Source organism: Salvia hispanica, chromosome 5 (genome assembly GCF_023119035.1).
Source record: "Salvia hispanica cultivar TCC Black 2014 chromosome 5, UniMelb_Shisp_WGS_1.0, whole genome shotgun sequence".
NCBI classification, from domain to species: domain Eukaryota; kingdom Viridiplantae; phylum Streptophyta; class Magnoliopsida; order Lamiales; family Lamiaceae; genus Salvia; species Salvia hispanica.
In genome coordinates this window covers 11,743,529-11,762,868 of record NC_062969.1, presented here as the reverse complement: position 1 = coordinate 11,762,868, position 19,340 = coordinate 11,743,529, and the positions used below count along the sequence as shown (strand labels likewise).

Below are 19,340 nucleotides of genomic sequence, written 5' to 3'. Positions count from 1 at the left end.
CAAGTGATCTTTATTATTTATTTATTATCTGAGTCAGCTAATAATTTATTACTATTAACCACTATTATTGCATACTAATGTTTAGCAAGTTGGTTGAGTTTTGATACCTACTTTTAGGTGTAGGTAATCTTCTTGTTAGTATTATAAATTGGTAGACATTGTGATTTCAAGATTTTATTCTCAAAATTAGTGGCAATACTATATGCACCTGATAAAGATTTTGTGCCATTTTGTGTTTGTTGGCAGTCAATGTATGATTGCACCATTGCATGAATCAAGTTAAATTAAATTACTTATCTTGATCGATCCGAATTTTATCAATTAAAAACCAATTCGTTGAAAGCATGCAACTTGCAACTTTGCAAGCATTGGACTTTTAATTATCACTCTGCTGGTTGAATTCATGAACCTAAGTCAGGAACTGAGGATCCCATAGGAAAGTGAAATTTTTATTTTTATTTTTTTAATTCATTATAATTTAAATTAATCATATTTCATGAAAAAATCATCAAATACTCACAATTCGTTATTCCTAGTTTAAGATGTACTACCACTATAAGCTTAACCCTCGTCCACTGCACAATAAGATCACTCTGAATGAGTTTTGATTCACCTATAATAATAATGTGAATTTAAACATCTGCACCATTTGGTTATCTTTCAACAGAATTAAGGCAAAGGAAAAGATCAAGTAACATGTATCTTAATTGTAATGAGACTATAATTTTTTGCACCAAAAGAACGTTGAAAATCATTAGACAAAATAGATGGTATACAACGACGCTCTGGCACGTTTTATTGTACTGAGTTCTACCAAACTAGGAGTATATCACAATAACAAATAGCATTATGATTTTGAACATGATCGATACAAAGCCATTAAATATACACAATTTCAAATTACCAATACTCATATAATAAATAAATTTATTTAATCTGTATATATCTACACACTTCATATTGAACCATGAATTACGCTGCCAGACATGATTGTACATTATTATTTTTATTTGTTCAGGCACTCCAATGTATGGTTGTCCGATGACCCATGCATATTTCTCTTACATCATATCTCACTTTCATTATTCAATAAAAATATACTACTAATTACAAATATTAATTTATGTACAGTAAAAATTAAAAAATGATAAGATTACTATTAATATTAAAAAAATTTAAATCGTAATAATATAATGAATAAATTATTTAACTTATTTTTAATATTTATATTTTCATTTCAAAAAATTACACTAATCACATGAATCATTTTTAAAATAAAAACATGAAAATAAATATTGATTTGAATTTTAAGCTAAATAAAAATAAGATTATACTAGTAATATTATAAAAATAAAATCGTTATAATAAACTCCTACAACATTAATTTTAAATATAAAATGAAAATAAAATTGAAATAAAGAAATAATTAAAAAATAAAGCGGGAAAAAAAGAAAACAAAAATCGTACTCAGAAAAAGATACTCCATCCGTCCCTCCATGGGCGGACACACATGTAACTAAGGAGGGGCTTAAGCCCTTCCCCAACTAGTTATTTTTATTATTTTAGTTATATAACATTATAATTTTATTGGTATCTTGGGTAAAATAGAATGTAAAAGCCCCTACCGAAACAAAAAATTATAGAAAAATTATTATCTTATACAAAATTTAAATATATAGCCCCTACTATAACAATTTTCTACGTCCGCCCCTGCGTCTCTCTGTAGCTGAGTCGTATTCCTTTTTGGGTTGCCCACTGTAGCTGTAGCTGAGTCATTTTCTTTTTTGGCAAAAAGTACTTTACTCTCTCTTACTTTACTCTCTCCTCATCTCTCTACCTTTTTCCTTTCTACTTTATTCTTCTTTTACTTAACTCATTTAAAACAATTTTTCTTAAATCTCGTGTCGAAAATAAATGTCTCTACTACATAGGGACGAAGGGAGTATAAAATAAGCAAACAAAACTAAAAATAGTAAAGAAAAATATAACACTCAAGAAGGAAAAAATAAAGGAAATACAATTGATAAGTCGTATTCTAAGCCTTGGTTACTGATCAGTATGTCATGAAATGCATGTATTATCTGCAAAACAGTTGCTAAAGTGTGCAGGATTAAAGGATCCAAGTCAGTAGGAGACGATTCAGGTGACGCAAGTGAAAAGAGCGCCAGAAGGGTGCGACTGACCGGGATGCATGCCAGAGAAAAGGCTCGAGATGGAGAAGAAGGATAGCTGGGATGATCATTAACAAGGCGCAGAAAAGTCAAATTGTGAAGGAAGTCTACCCCAAAAGCAAGGGCAAGCCTCCCTATAAAAGAAGCCACTTGGAGAGAGAAAAGCGGTTCGGTTCGAAGTTCGGCTCTCATACACACTTAGTAGAATTCTCTCTAGAAGATCAGTCCTTCAGCATCATCCACTTTCTCGTTCCTCGCCAGAGCTATGGTCACTTGATGTCCAAAAGTCTACCGGAGTAGTCATCATCCCACCGTTCCAGCCAGTTCGTCGCAGTTAGGGTTGTCATTGGGCTAACCCGTTCGGGTTCAGGCCAACCCACTTGGGTTGTCGGGCTATTTAGGTGCGGACTATTCGGGTTATGGTTTTTTCGGGTTATAAATTTTCAACCCTAACCCTAAACCGCCGGGTTTTGGGCTAACCCATCGGGCTTTTCGGGCCTAAAAGCTTTCAAAAATAATTTCTTGTATAGAAATTTTCTTCTATAAAATGATTTTAAATTTTAGATACTTTTTATCTTTTAAGTTAGAATCATATAAAATCTTCATATTTTAATAGTATTCTACAATAATACTTGGAAAGAAGCATTTCATCTCGATCAACTACAACATAAATTAAAGTTTGTGTTCATGTCATTATTTTGGGTTTTCGGCATTGTTCGCAACTAATTATTTGTGAAAATTAAAAATCATATCTTACATGAATCATTATTAAAATGATAAATATATTAAGATTTTGATGAGTTATTTCTTAATTTTGTCTTGATTGGTTTTGGTGGTGGTAAGACACTAATGACAGATGATGGGACGGTGGAATAATGAGTCGAGGAGGAACTTGTAAGCTGATATTGTGGGATCGAGTGGAAAAGTATAGAATGAAGATTGAATAAAACTAATGATTATGTAGAAAGACTGAGGATTCAAAAATATTTATAAAAAAAACCTAAAACATAATAATTTTAATTAAAAGTTGCAACCCATCGGGCCAACCCATTTAACCAGCCAACCCATTCGGGCCAACCCATTCGGGCCAACCCATTTTGTATTCGGGTAATAAAGTTACAACCCTAACCCGCTCATTTTACCGGGTTGTTCGGGCCGGCCCACGGGTTTCGAGTTGAATTGACATCCCTAGTCGTAGTAGTATAGCAGTTTCACCGCCCGGAGTGGCAAAAACAATCGTTACTCGCTTTCTAGTTTAATCTTTACTTGCTTTCTCCGTTGGATCTGTGCAAACATTTATCTTTGTTGCCTTTTGAAGTACTTGGTGAAGATCCAAACGTTTTAGTTATGAAATTTCTATTCCGAATGTCTCTTTGGTTTGAGTTTGCTTCATTTTTCCTAGGAAAGTTAGATTTAGTTATCGCCTTTAACTTTTAAGTGCGTGCATGTATTTTTCTTTCGAGTAAGCTAGATTTGTGATTGTCGATCGAATTTTATAGTTATGTTTCAGTCTGAGTTTTCGTGCATGAGTCTTTTCGATCCACACTGTGATCACCACCTTGCATGTCAGTCAGTAGAGGTAAAACTGCAGTCCGCCGTCCAATTTTAAGTTTGAGTATTTTAATTTTATAGATCTTGAGTTTGAAGTCATGTATCTGAGTTTAGTTATGGTGTTTGTGTTCATATGATTTCTGTTAATGCTTGGTGAAGAAGAAAACGTCAAAATCAACTTTAGTTTGGACCACTTTACTTTTAAGTTACTTTTGCTTTTGTTCCCTACTTTTCAGTTGTACCTTCCAGCACCTGTCAGAAAGCCAACCAGCCACCAGATATACCTTGTTGTCTAAATTTCCTCTTTTAGTAACTGTCTACTTTTCATATACCTCTGAGACACATTGTCCCCTATTTTCACGAACACAACCACATGCCTGTTATTTTCACGCCTACTAGTCGGTAGAGTACCACCTTTATTTCTTGCCTAGGTAAAATCTCAACCCAAGCGTGGTAGCTAACCAAAAAACACCCAGGAATGTCACCACAGTATCCGAATGTGTCCATCCTTGTGGGATTCGACCCTTACCTCCATTATACTAATCAGTAAAAGTGGGTTGAGGAATATTTGTTTGATACCAGGTCCCGGTTATCGTGCCAACGACTCAGCTGGGTCGAGAACCTCATCCTGATCAGTTGGATACACTTGCAATTACATACGTTGACCGAGAAAAAACATGCGCTTTCAACAATAATACAAGCAAAAGAAACGAAAAGGGGGAAATAATATTAAGCGGCAGTGAGATTGGAATTGTTACAAGTTACAATAGATAATTTTGCTATCCTAACAAAAAAAAAGTTACCTTGTGTCTCTAGGTGCTACTGCAAAAATATGGTAGTAGTATATATTTGCTAACTTATATAGGAGAGGCCCTCTACAAAATCTCACGATTTACTAACGAAAATTAATACTAGCACATATAGTTTGTCGTTAGTAGTGGATTGGCGGTAGAATGTCCAACGGTAATTTTACCAACGGAATTTGTAGCGAATTTATAATGAATCTTGGTACCTTGATATAAGCAATGTATATAGCAGCAGTTTGAGATTCTCCGGCAAGTAGCAATGGACAAATGTTGCTGGTAAAAAATTACCAACAAAGTTGCAATAGAATGATACTGGTAAGCAGGGGCGGAGGGAGGGTGGGGCCGGGGGGGCCATGGTCCCCCCACTAATTTTTTAAAAAACCTAGGGGTATTTTAGTAATTTCACATTAATTATAATTTATAATATATATAATATTAAAGATAGATTTCAGCAAAATTATACTCCCTCCGTCCACAAATAGGAGTCCCGTTTTTCTATTTTAGTCCGTCCGCGAATAGGAGTCCCGATTCACTTTTACCTAGTAATAGGGTCTCACCTTCCACTAACTCATTCCTCTCACATTTCATTTAAAACTAATATATACAATTTGGACTTTTATTCCACTGACTTTTTTCCATCCACTTTTATTAACATTTCTTAAAACTCATGCCGTCCATAAATGAGACTCCTAATGGTGGACGGAGTACTCCATAAATCGTTTCCTCTTAATTAGTTTTCTCCTTCTGCCGCCGTTCTACTCCTTCTGCAGTTGACAAACACGGATTTTGCATGTTTTTAAGGGCTAGATTTGACTCGTTTTAAATGTAAATCATGCAAATTATGTTCTTAAATTGTGTATTCTATACATTTGGTATTTTTTATGTGTTTGTTGATAAATGATAGAAAAAGATAGAAAAAGGTGAAAAAAAGGCCAAAGTGCAGCAGTCTCTGTTCGAGCCCATTCTGCCAGCGATTTTGAAGTCCAATCAGTACTTAATTCATGTCATTCTCTTCGTATTCGAAAGAGCTTCGCGTGGATATCTCGCACGTCTCAATCGGAGTTCTGTGGAGAAAGTTATGACTATTCTACGAACATTGCGCAGTGCAGTCAAAGCTGGCGGAAATTTAGGCGGAAATTCACGGAAGAAAATAAATTATTATATTGTGAAGCCAAATCTCTCCCATATCTTGTAGGGCACGAAAATTATCAAAAATAAACCTTTTTTTCCACCCTACAAATACCTCTTAATCTAATTCATATTCTTTCATCTCAGAGCCTTCAATCCTCTCCCTTTACACATTCTTCCATTCCATCTTCCACACATAATTCATCCATTTTCCATTGGAGCGGAGCTCTGCAGATCCAGGCGAGAGAAGAATGAAGATTGAAGATTCAACCTTGAGTTTTATCAATTTCTTTCATTCTCATACTTTTATTGTATTTACTACTTGTCTATGAGTAGTTAAATATCTTTTGTAGAAGTTTTGGTGAAGACTATTATGAACATGTTTTGATTTATTGAATTGAACCTTTTTCCTAGCTCTTGTGATTGTTTTGCTTGTTCTTGTGCTTTTATTGTTCTTTTGTCTGGCCAACTTTAGAACTATGTTCGTTTAACTAGATTAATCGAGAGATAGCTAGTTTTACGTTGTAAAAGGAACGAGTACACCACATAGGTTTATCTACACTCGAGAGAGGGGACCCTTTGTGAGGACTTGAGTCTTAGGAATTTAAGGAGTTAGAATCTAATCTATTGGAAGGAGACTTTGATAGTTAGAGTCTAATCTACTAGATAGGTGCACTCGAGAGAGGACTTATCTTAAAATCACGACTTTCCTAATAATCCTAGAGACACATAAAGGTAAAGGTTCTATGAGATTAATCATCACTAGGTCGTAGTGGTTGGATCCTAAAAGTCTACATTCTTTAACCTGTTTTGTATTATTTTCTTCTTTTTTTTGTTTATTTATTTTTGCCTAGTTTATAAATCCAAAACCCAAAAACTCCGTGTCTCTAGATAGTAATGACGCTTAGTATATGATAGCCAGTTTCAATCTTATTCCCTGTGTTCGATATCCCGGTACTGACCTTTAGCTATACTAGATCTACCCTGTAAACTTGCAGGTATTTTTAGTGCTAATAATTAGTGCATCAGCAGTGTAATCTGAAATCTAGTTATATAAAACTAGTACTCCCTCCGTCCCAAGGTATTAGACCAACTTTCCTTTTTGGGATGTCCCAACATATTAGACTCATTTCCTTTTTTAGCAAAAAGCATCTATCTTATTTTATTCTCCACCTACTTTTTTCTCTCTTCTCTTCCCTACTTTTTCCCTCTCTCATACTTTACTCTCTCCACTTTAACTATTTAAATATCAATTCCTTAAATCATGTGTCCAAAAGAAGTGAGTCTAATACTCCGGGACGGAGGGAGTATATTTTAAAACTCAAATATGATTCAATTTATTTTTCTACATATGTTGTTTTTTTGTTTGGCTGCAATAGTTATGTAAATTGAAACCTAAATAATCATATTCAAGATTTTAAATTGGCACACATAAAATTCAAATGGGAAGAATAAAGATAGCTTATGTAATTCAATGGCTACGGCTGTTCTGTGTTGGAATTCTTTAACCCTTATTCTTAATTTGATGTGTATGTATTACTTTACACTATTTGATTTGTGACACAACATTTTAGATTTGAGCGTATTGTATATTTTGTTTACTCTTTATTCTTTTAGTTGTGAAGCATAAGATGAACTTTATCTTTTTTTGTATATGATTTATATTTTGCACACTTAATCAGTGTTGACTATTTTCATAGGTATATGGATCGTTATTTCAAGAAACTTTCTTCCGTTGATTCTTCATCAGTTGAATGATTGCTTAGTTCCTTATATGGAAAAGGATGTGTTTGTTAAAGTTACCAATGAAACTATTATGCAGCAATTTCAGAAGATGAAGAATAGAAGACAAATATTGTGATGTGATTGCATTTAACTTTACATTTTGAATCTTATAATTTAATTTATGTAATTTTTTTATGTTTAATTTTAGACCCCCCATGATGAAATTTCTGGCTCCGTCACTGCTGGTAAGTAGCAACAGACAAATGTCATTGATAATAAATTACCAGCAGATTAATAGTCACTGACAAGTAGTAACGGACAAATGCCGCCAATAATTAATTATCAAATAGTCCGCAGATAATTGTCAACGGACAAATGAATAAAAATAATAGTGTAGTTTTGCACATATAGTATTATCTTAATTCACAGTGACCAATATATCTTGTAATCAATGGCGGATCCAGAACATGAAATCCGTGGGATCGAATAAAAGAAAAAATAATAATAAATATAATACTATATAAATAATTATTTTAATTTATATATTACTCCCTCCGTCCAATAAAAATATACACTATTTTCTTTTTAGTCTGTTTCACAAGAATATGCACTTTCTAATTATGGAGAGTATCTTCTCTCTAATTAGGTGAGACACATTCTCCACTAACAATACTTTACTTATTTTTTCTCTCTGCACCATCCCCAAAATGCATATTTTTTGGGGACGTATGGAGTATTATATTTCTAGCACTCATTGAATATTTGTATATATAATAGCAATTTAAAATTCTTTAACACCAAATATTTAATACGTAATAGTTTTAAAATATGATTAAGTAAAAATGCTTGTAGTTTATTAAACGAAAAGTATAAAAATAATTAGGCTTAGTTAATTGATAAAATGAGCCAACCTATTTAATTAATTGCTACTAACATTTTAGGTGGCCCAACAAATAAGTAAAATAGGCCCAAAAAATTCAATCATTTTAACCTAACTAATATGTGAACCATCATCGTCTTTTTCAATTGCCGACTGCCAACATCAGATTCCCTTCTGCAACCCCTCCTCTATATCTCTCCTCTATGTTTATCTAGTATTGTTCCTATGTACTCTTATTATTTGGAAAGTAGAAGACTCATGGAGTTGAAGCTGCCGTGGGGTCGGAGGCGGAACTTTGCTGTGTCAAAGTTCGAAAATGATGTTTTCCGGCAGCACTCAGGTGGACCTCCGGTGGGGTCGGCCGACCCCGCGCGACCCCACCTGGATCCGCCACTGCTTGTAATAGAATGACTAATGAGAAAAGAAGTTCGTTGGTATAAAGAAAGTTTAGGCAAGAATATATCTCGTTAATATAAATTTATAATGATCTTATACTAATATTTGTTTAAATGGTAAAACTTGAGATTTTTATGTATATAGTACTACTGTATAACTTTTTTTCCAAGTTGTATAGCTCCTACTCTAACGTATCGAACATAAATGTAAACTAAAACAACTTTTAACATACAAAATTTTCTCTTACTATTTTTTTTTACCAAACTAAATTATAGTTCTAATTTAATTTCAGGACTATCCTTAAAATTACCTTATCATAATATGGATCACTTGCAAAGGGCAATCTTGTCTTTAGGGAAATTTATTAAAACCTACGAAACAAGCCCAATTGTAATTAGGTTTGGTTGTTTGGACCCTTTGTATACTATTAAAGCTTAATTATAATTTAGTTAGGTCATTATCTCACTATATATAGGTCTGAAACAGCACACTATTCTTCATTACGGATTTTTAATCAATCCCGCTGCCACCCCTTCCCCTCCGCCGCCGTCGCCGTGGTCTTTCCTCACACGGTTTTCTCTCTCTTTACTTTTGCTTCTGACTTTGCTAAAGTATTACATATATAAATATGGTTGTGAACTTTGATTGCTTTATATTTTTTGCTTGTAGTTTTTTAAAATTATTTGAAAATCGTCTTCTTCTGTTCTAAACAAAAAATGATAGTATTAGTAAAAATGTCATGCCCAACTATGAATATTTGAACAACACCCCACAGAAATGCACAGTTCTTAGTATAAGCAAGATAAATATTAGAGTACATAAACAAATTTGAACATAAGTGTTCAGTTTTGTTTTTAGTTAATTCTAACTTCATTTCACAGAATAAGGCCATGTGGTACATGAGTGAATATGGTCATAGCAATTATTGTGAGGTTGGGAAATATAGTGTGAATAAATTTTGGACAGCCAAATTGTGAGTCTTGTGACAGTGAGAACAAATTTATCAGTAATAAATTGGAGACCGTAAAGTATCCCAAAAAAAAACATAACGTAAGGCAGATGAAAAAGTGCATTTTTTACTATATTTGCTATAATCATATTTGTGTATGAATCTTTTAACATTGAACTAATGTTTGTACAAGCTTAAGATTGTGCATAGTTGTAGCGGTGGTCATACTTATACTATTAAATCCTCTTGTGTGGAATCAGTTGAACAAGATATGCATATTGTATCTGATGGAAGGAAGCATTTTCAAAGGGATACAAATACTGGATTTTTTATATTGATTATTGATTAAGCTTGATTTTATAATAAATTAGCTGATATTTAAATGCTATAGGAAATTAATGACCCATTGTTCAATGTTGTTAAAAGAGATTACCACAACATTCAAGCGCATTTTCAATGTAACGGGTTTTAGCTGGGTTTCTACCCCAAACGAGACTAAGGTTTTTCTTATAATAATATTATAATATTTCATTTATTTTAAAGAAATCATATTTTTTGCTTGATTCTTGGTAGCATGATGTGTGGACACTTTGGGAGAAGAGAGTAAGAATTAGATTCCCTTCCTTCATTATCTACCTAAAGAAAATGAATGATAAAAAACGGGGGAGGTTGGTTACATGCTAGAAGAGATTTGGAATGGATTACTTGACTGCGCGGAGAAATCCGAAGTTATAGTAAAGTCGAATATCGCAACGAAGGCCAGATATTCCGATCCAGGTGGACTTGGAACTGTACCAATGAGCCTCTATAATTCCTGCTATATCCAGTGTCAAGTCCATCTGACTCAGAATATCTGGCCTTCCTTGACTTTGCTATATAACCATAGGTTACTTCAAGTAATCAAGTAATCCATTTCACATTTCTTCCGGCACGAAACCCGACCTTCCTCACTTCTTGTAATTCATCTTCTTTAAGTAGGTAATGAAGGAAGAGAATACAATTCCACACTCTGTTCTCCCAAAGTGTTTGCACATCATGTTTCTAGGAATCAGACCAAAAATATGCTTTCTATAGAAAAAGGAAATGTAAGGATAGTATTATTTTTAGAAAACCCTATGTAATGAAAATAATGTTTACTCAGAATTTCTCAAAATAAGCCTCCTTAATCTCGTTTGGGGGAAGAGCATAGTTAAAACCTTTTTCATTGGGAATGCACTTGAAATTTGTAGTAATCTTTCATGACATCGACAATGGATCATTAATGTGACATCCCTAATCCGAAACATGCATTATTTTGCATATTATCATATTATATTGATCGCATATTAAATTGTTATTTTTACTACAGAGATATTAAGTGTGTCGTAGAGAATATATTTATTTTTATGACGACTCAATATAGTTGAATATATGGATAGTTTTGATTCACGGGAATTGTTAAAATGGATGGATGTATATTATTTTATTCTATAAATTAGTATATATATATTAGTTATGTAAATGTATGTGCATGTGTATCATGTAATACTGGTATTTATGTAGGTGTGTGTGTATATATAAATATATTAAATAGGAAAGGATAGTGATCCTAAACTAATATAATATAAATAAATAATAATAGTAGCATAGTTTGAAAAATATAAATGTGTTAGTATGTACGTGGTAGTAGTTAGTAGTGCCACTAATCTTGTTGGACAAGTGTAACAAAAGTATAATATATAGCATGCATGTTGCTTTAATATTTATAATTAATATAAGTAGCTTTAAGTTATTGAAAAAAGTTATTGTTTTTCAATAACCGCCTTGCATGCTTATATATATGCGTAGAGTCAGTAAGCTTGAGGAAGGAAAAAGAAAAAGAAAAAGAAAACAGAAGAAAAATAGAGAGGGAGACGTAGATTGAAAAACAAAATTTTATATAGTTATGCACTAAAATCAAATAGAATTGCACTATTTAGATTCAAGGATCGAGAAACTGATTAGGAGACAGATTCAGAGCTTGGTTAGATTTTCTGCTGTAATTAGGTGTGTATAAATCACACTTTTAATTTTACATATTTTATATGATTGATTGCTATGTGTTAAATTGGAGTGAATATTTAAATTATATGATATGAGACTAAATGGTTATGTGTTATTTGATATTGATGGTGAAATGTGATGTGGATATGTGATTTGTGCAATAGATATGTTTATCTATAATATTGGAGTTAATTGATGGAATATATGGGTATGTAATTGGTGCAATGGATATGATTGATGCATGGTATTGGAATTATTCGAGTCATGAGATTAAAGAGGATATGTGACAGTCTTGCTATGGATCTGATATACAATGGAAAAAGACCTACGGGTCATATTCAATGATAATGGACCTACGGGTCGAAGAATATATGCAAAGAGGGGCCTTTGTGGAAAGGTCAAATCAAAGAGGGGCCTTCGTGGAAAGGTCAATATGCAAAGAGAGGCCTTCGTGGAAAGGTCAAAAAAGCAAAGAGGGGCCTTCGTGGAAAGGTCATATAATGAAAAGGGACCTACGGGTCGTATACAATGGAAATCCCGGGCAGATACCAGGCTTGATGTGTCACAGAATAATAAAAAGAATGGAGAGGCATATGCATATGAATGTTAAATTGTTTATGATATTTATTACTTCCGGTGATATATTTTGATGAAAGAATGAGTTTGATATTTGTGTGTGAAATTAAAGGTAAGGTTTATATGCACTGAGTTGTGGCTCATATAAACCACTAATATTTTTCAGGAATAAGATATCAATGATTCGTGGGTTGACGTGAGTTACAATTATTATAAGGGTCGGCGGCTGACGCATTTTGGCAACTTCTCTCCCTCATCATTTTTGCATGTAGATAAATGTATTGTATATAGAGTGGTGAGAGGGTCCCACTGCAGTTTAGAATGGTTTGATATATTCAATTGATAAGTGTTGGGTTTTGAAATTATAAAATATGTGGATTTTATGTAGTTGACACGTGGATTATTTATTTTAAAAATTTAAATTTATTTATAGTAAGTGCATATGTCATAAGGGTTGAGGTGTGACAATTAAATTCTTAGTTTAACATTTAAATACTACTCTCTTCATCCCAGTTTAGGAGTCCTGGTTGAAATATTACATAAATGGTACTAATAAACCTCATATTTCACTAACTTTTTTCCACTCCCATTTTATAAAACTAATATAAAAACTCAGTATCTGTATCTCTTTGTAAATTCTTTCTCCTATCAGACAATATTGGCTCCATCATCACCTCTTGTGAGATGACATCCTCAGATGCTGCATATATATCTTGTTCAATTGTTCCCACGTGGGATGATTCGGTGTAAGTGTGACCATCGCCACGATGTATATCTAAAAGCGTACAAACATTAGTGCAATCGTTAGAATAAAAATACCAAGTCTTCCAATAATTTGAGCAATGTCTGTGTTCAAATTTGTGTTTATGCTCGTAATATTATCTTGCATGCTCGTAATATTTATCTTGCTTATACCAAGAACTGTGCATTTCAGTAGGGTATTGTTATATCAAATTTTCATAGATGGGAATGGAATACCTGTTGAGATACTTTTTACAGTTTTAACATGTCAAAACACTTATACTTAAGGAGTAAGAAATTGCAAGCTTTATGAAATCATACTCACGCGTCCTTATAAGCTTCAAGATTTCAAACAAAATATAGGAAAGTGAATTTCATAAGCTCTACAAACAAAAATGATCATTTATTTCAATCATAGTGGTAAAAAAGAACAGGACAAGTCGCAACATGCTTCAACAATATTGCTAATCATTTATAACAATTTTCAAATATACTTGTAAATACACTACAAAACAAATAAATAAAATTTCCCCCACCTTTGTTACAAGAATGGAGACAAAGAAACGCCTCTTTACGTGAGAAATAATACTATATCCAATGTAAACAACTATTCAACAAATCTATATAATTATATAAAGCAATCAAAATTCACAACCACATATGAATACGTAACGCTTTAGAGCCTCTCTAACTGTGCTGCAAAACCCAAATTCGACCGAGAAAGACAAAATGACAAAAAAAAAAGTTCGCTTAAGTTTCGTATTTATCATTTCTTATACCACTGAACAGCGGCGGACCCAGGTGACCGAGCGCTGCCGGAAAACTTCATTTTCGACCTTTGACCCAGCGCAACTCCGCCTCCGACCCCACGGCAGCTTCAACTCCTCATCTCCACCAAATTTTTTTTGCCTTTTTTCAAAAAATAAGAGGAGAGAGGAGAGGTATAGGGGAGGAGTTGCAGAAAGCTGATGTTGATGAATGAGACGATCATATCTTCTTTTGCTTTAACTAGACTAGTGTTATCACCCGTGCTATGCACGGGTCAAAGAATTTTCAAATAATGAAAATATATTAACAATTAAATATATTAAAATAAAATATAAAGTAAATAATATAAATATATATTTATGTATAAGAATATAAACTAATTATAAAAACTATTCATAACATTAACATAGGAGTTTGTTCTATTCTTCTTGCTGAAATTTGGTGCATTTTTCATGGTTTAGAATTTGCAAAAACGCTGGGAATAAGAATGTTGGAGGTAGAGAGCGATAATCTTGTAGTGGTCGCTATGATTACAGGGAAATTTGAGGTGAATGTCAGCTGTCGTGCGATAGTGGGAAAGATTGGCAGCTTATTGCTAGAGTTTGATTCGGCATCAGTGAGACATGTGCATCGAGAAGGAAATTTTGCTGCAGATTTCTTGTCACACCATGCATACAACTTCGGGAGAGGAGTGCATGTTCTTGAACAGCCGCCCACAGGCCTTGCTATTTGGTTATTACATGATAGGTTAGGAATTTCTGATAATCGGTAGTATGTAGTTTCATTCGGGCGTTGCCCGCTTTCATTACCAAAAAATAAAATAAAATTATGTACTTATCTTGAGATACTATAAACAAACCATTTCATATTTAGCCTACAATTTATACAATTATAATATCTACAAATGTTTAGCATACAATTTATACAATTATTCATATCATTATAAACAATAACAAAAAAAGTATGTATTAATCTCAAAATATTATAAATAAACTATTTCATACTTAGCATACGTGTGATTATAATATTTAATATGAGAGATGTGTAGATGAAATAAAATAAATATATAAATAAAGGAAAATGTACTATTAAATTAAAAAGAAGCATGATCCTTTTGAACTAATCTAAAAAAAGGATTTCCACATCTTACACAATTTTAATTTGTGAAAAAAAATCATACAAATAACTCAATGGATAACAATTAAAGTTGCACTTTCTCTTGTCGCGGTAGTAAGTTCTGCAAAAGAACCAATCATGAATCATAAAATATACTACTCCCTCCGTCTCATGCTACTTGCACATTTCATTTTCGGACTGTCTGAAACTATTTGCATTATTTCTATTTTAGATAAATATTATGGTATTTAATTAAGGTATTAGAGTTGTCCGTGTTTCCTTTATCAAGTGTTGCCTTATTGCACTTAAAATTTTAATTTAATTACACTAACTACTCATATTCAAATTTACGATGTCAAAGTAAAAAGTGCGAGTAGCATGGGGATGGAGAGAGTAAATGTATACATCAAATTAGCGAATTGCATTTTATTGTCGAAGCTCTCTCACGTAACATGAAAAATACAACTAAAAAGTTATTTAATTTTTTTGTAAAAATTAAATATTGTTATTTGAAGCTCAAATTAGTCATTTTGTAAATATGAAATATGGACTTATTCTATATTGTGTTCTATATCGAGTTTATTGAGGAACAATTTTTTTTAAATCACGATCAATTGCTGGAAGAATTGATATTTACTTTTTTAGAGTGATTGGCAGTATTAATTCTCTAATTATTTTTTTATTATGATGATAAGTTGGACAAATTATAAACTAATTAAAGGTGTTTAAATAATTTAACGTTATGTATTAATTTAAAACACCAATGTATTTTTTTGTATGAAATATGTAAACTTAATATTTTTTGTAAGGTAAAATATTTTATATAAAACATGTAATTACCTACATTTATACCTGTCTTTCAATTGATGCAAGACGCTATGTAAATATTATGACAAATACGTTATATGTGTATGAAGCAAGAATATTTAATCTTTATAACCTAAAATCTAAAACTTCATATTCAATATTAACAAAAATATTATGTTCAGCCCAACTAAATTATTATGAACGGGACTAAATTCATTATTATAGTGGGCTAAATGAAATGAAATGGAAAGCTCAACAATTGAAAACAAAATAAAGAAAAACGGCCCATCCTTTTCACCCAAATAAATTACATTAACATTAAAATCAAATTTAAATTAACAAAAATTTAATAATTGTCTCTAGATAAAAGAAAAAAAAACGCCTAAAATAGATTAATGATCATTATTATATGTAAAAGAGTGAACTGCATAAAAGGTCCCTGACTTTTCGACTTGTTGCACCGTTGACCCCTAACAAAAAAAAATCCCACTTCAGGGGTCTAACAAAAACTAAATTCACAAACCTTGCATATTTTGCCATTTTTCGGACGAAATTGCCCAAATGGCTGGAAGGGCACTTTCGTCCGATTATCCATGAAACCTGCCACTCTGCACCCCTACGAAGTGACTACTAGGTGGCGTGTGTAAGAGATGACTCAGGCGACGCGACTGAATTCAAATTCGAAGTGATTTTGTGATGTATAAAATTATCTCTCTCCATCCCCTTTCTTCTTCCTTCCTTCTTCGTCTACCGTTTTTTTTTTCTCCGTCGTCGTGTTGTGAACCCCACGAATCGCCATCCCATACTCGAGTTAGTGTGGTTCTGTTTAATTTTTTGTAGAGTGAACTGCTTCCAAATCGATTAGCATGGCAAATTAGGGGTTTAGGGTTTTCAGATTTCTGGGTTATCTACATTGCAAATTTAGGGGATTTAATTTGACAGTCCAATACTTCCCGATTAGGCAAATCGATAGGAAAAAAGTGAACCGTGATTGTTTTTTTTAGCATATGATTCATTTTAATTTTGCAATTGTGGTAATAATTTTGGCAAGTTGGACGACTGGATTTAAGCTTATTATTTGGGAATTTCATGTGTTGTTGTTTTTTTGCTTTTGAATTAAGTTTACAGCTGGTTTGAATTATGTTATGTTGAATTGAATTCAGGCCCAATTGCAATGTCCTCTTCTTCTTCTCAATCTTACGGGTCAAGCTTCAATTGGAATTGGCCTCGTCCTGAAATTGTGAACTGTAATCACGATCTTGAGGCGGAGCTTGTGATATCTAGGACGGCTGCTAACCCGGGTAGACGTTACTATCGCTGCCGTATATGGAAGGTTAACATCTTGTATTGTATTCAATATTTCAAAGGAATTTTGTTGGCAGAAAGTTTAATCACAAAGTTTTCTGTTGTGCAGGAAGATGACTGCAAGTTTTTTCGATGGGTTGATGCGGGTTTGTCCCCAAGCCAAGACAGTTACTTTCAAAGAGTGAAACTTGAACGAGACCAATTCGAGTCTCAGCTTAGAGCGAAATCGTTAATTGAAGGTGTTCTTGAAGAGAAATTGCACAAAAAAAGTGAGGAGTGCGAAGCGTTGAAGTTACAATTGGCAATGAAAACTGACGAGTGTGGAGCATTGACACTGAAAATCGCTAATACAATGAAAACATCCCGAAGGTTTAAATTCACAATCGTGTTGTTATGCATTGTAATATTTCTACTTTTGTAACAAATTTATGGTATGTAATTATCTTCTACTTTTATAACAAATGTATGGTATCTAATTATCCTTCTACTTTTGTTAACCTACTTTTGTAACAAAGCTACTGTCTTCTGTTATCTAATTATTTTATCCTGTTGATTTGTAAAATTTTGCATATGATGAACACCAAATATAATACACTGAACTGCACAAAAACATTTACTGTATAATTACACTGAACTGCACAAAAACATTTGTAATCACTGAACAGAGCAGGTAATAGGATAACAATCACATATGAGGACACACAGTATCAAAAATCACGGATGAAGTTTGCATGTTTTTCAGAAATCACGACTGAGGTTAACCATTCAAATTTGAAGCAACACTCCCAAACCCTCAATCAGTACCAACAAAGTTGAAAATTACTCATGAACATTAGCATCACATTCAAATTCGTTAATAACTGTCAGTTTTAAGCATCAGTTCATCACTGCTATGCTACCAAAATATATAAGTTCATCCTTGCCACCAAAATACACCATCATTGTTTAACAAAAATACCATATCAAAAACCACCAAACACCATCAAGGTTATAGGGTTATTTTGCCATTTGCAACTGATACAGTGTTGCTTCAATCTTGATCACCGCGGCGGCCACAACGCTGAGGCTGAGACCTGGCCCTTGTTCTGGCGGCCCTAGTGCTAGGTCCCGAATCGGCAACATTAGGCTGCAAGAAAAAAAAGAAATATGATATAAAGCACTTCGTATGTGTATAATTATGCGAGAGCCTGATATGTAATGAATACTACCTCTTGGCTTCGGCGATCCGCTTTGGGCAAGTTACTCCCCCTCGTATCCGTCGTACGCGACCCAGTTTGATGCGAACTCTCCCCAACTTCAGCACGAGCATCTGTCCGTGGATCATTGGTGCAAGTCCTCCTGTTATGCCCTTCTTGGCCGCAGCGGCGACATCTCATGATGAAGGTTCGTCGCAGTGACTCACCTCCGTCCGCATGAAGACGAATCTGGGGCTCCTCACGCCTCAATTTCTTCGGTCGTCCACGCTGTCGCTTTGTCCTAGGAGGAGCCAGTTCCAATGCACCATCACAACTCTTGGGCCAGTTGTCAACCCCATTAATTGGGTAAAGGACATTCTCGTATAGCATCGTCATTGTGGACTTCAGATAATAGCGGGAGACGTATCGCATGACATCCTCGCCGTTCTTGTTGATTGTTGCGATGGCATGAGTACATGGAATCCCTGTTAGCTGCCATAGTCTGCAAGAGCATGTAAAATCGCGCATGTTCACAACATATTGCCCAGACGGCCCTGATACTTGGTACGAAGTATCTCCATTCCATGTAGCTCGCCATGAAGGGACTGCGTACCACTTGTCAACAATCTCCTTGATAACAGGAGGGACTGCGTGATTGTAGCTTTTGATCCACTGGCCTCTGATCTGAAGCCTTTCCATTTGACTCGTTCGGATGTCCTCCAACATACTGATAATAGCTTTTTCTCGCGCCAATGCAATCTTCGAATTAAAAGTCTCACAAATGTTGTTGAGTAGCACATCACAACAAGTATGTGGGGAGAAAAAAGCCTTCACCCATTTTTCTTTGGGAGCAACCCCAGTAAGCCATTGATGTGCTGAAGGGTACTCAATCCGCAGAGCTTCCATCTTGTCCAAGTAATGTTCAAGGGTTGTACTCGCGGCTATCTCCCACAAACGTTCTTTGAAATTTTCTCCGACAAATCTCTTCTTGAAATTGTTGTATATGTGCTGAACACAGAAGCGGTGCTCGCTCTGTGGGAATTCCTCAAGAATCACTTTCGCAAGCCCCTGTCAATGCACAATACCATTACCACTGAACCACACATCCAGTACTAAATGTTTGAATAAAATCACAGATAGAGTACTAAACTTTAATCACATCCCCAGTGTAATATGTAAATGCGAAATCACAAAAGAGGTAAATACCTTTTGTTGGTCAGACAT

The 19,340-nt window shown here is 33.9% G+C and overlaps 2 protein-coding genes across 2 annotated transcripts; one reads left to right on the top strand and one right to left on the bottom strand.

Moving 5' to 3' along the window:
- Window positions 1-16,437: 16,437 nt before the first annotated feature.
- Window positions 16,438-17,696, top strand: LOC125189427. Its single transcript, XM_048086707.1, has 4 exons — window positions 16,438-16,446; window positions 16,800-16,969; window positions 17,051-17,310; window positions 17,684-17,696. Exons 2-4 carry the CDS (start codon window positions 16,811-16,813, stop codon window positions 17,694-17,696), a joined length of 432 nt encoding a protein of 143 aa, XP_047942664.1. The 5' UTR covers window positions 16,438-16,446; window positions 16,800-16,810.
- Window positions 17,697-17,971: 275 nt separating this feature from the next.
- On the bottom strand, window positions 17,972-19,340 carry LOC125189426. The gene is made up of 3 exons (XM_048086706.1): window positions 19,323-19,340; window positions 18,150-19,184; window positions 17,972-18,067 (listed from the first exon to the last, which is right to left on the bottom strand). Exons 1-3 carry the CDS (start codon window positions 19,338-19,340, stop codon window positions 17,972-17,974), a joined length of 1,149 nt encoding a protein of 382 aa, XP_047942663.1.

What these genes read in the sequence shown, in the direction of transcription:
- LOC125189427 (XM_048086707.1), top strand. Translation starts at nt 16,811, where the DNA reads ATGTCCTCTTCTTCTTCTCAATCTTACGGGTCAAGCTTCAATTGGAAT. An exon ending in ATCGCTGCCGTATATGGAAG is followed by an intron (nt 16,970 to 17,050) that starts GTTAACATCTTG and finishes TCTGTTGTGCAG; the next exon opens with GAAGATGACTGCAAGTTTTT.
- LOC125189426 (XM_048086706.1), bottom strand. An exon ending in CGGATCGCCGAAGCCAAGAG is followed by an intron (nt 18,068 to 18,149) that starts GTAGTATTCATT and finishes TTTTTCTTGCAG; the next exon opens with CCTAATGTTGCCGATTCGGG.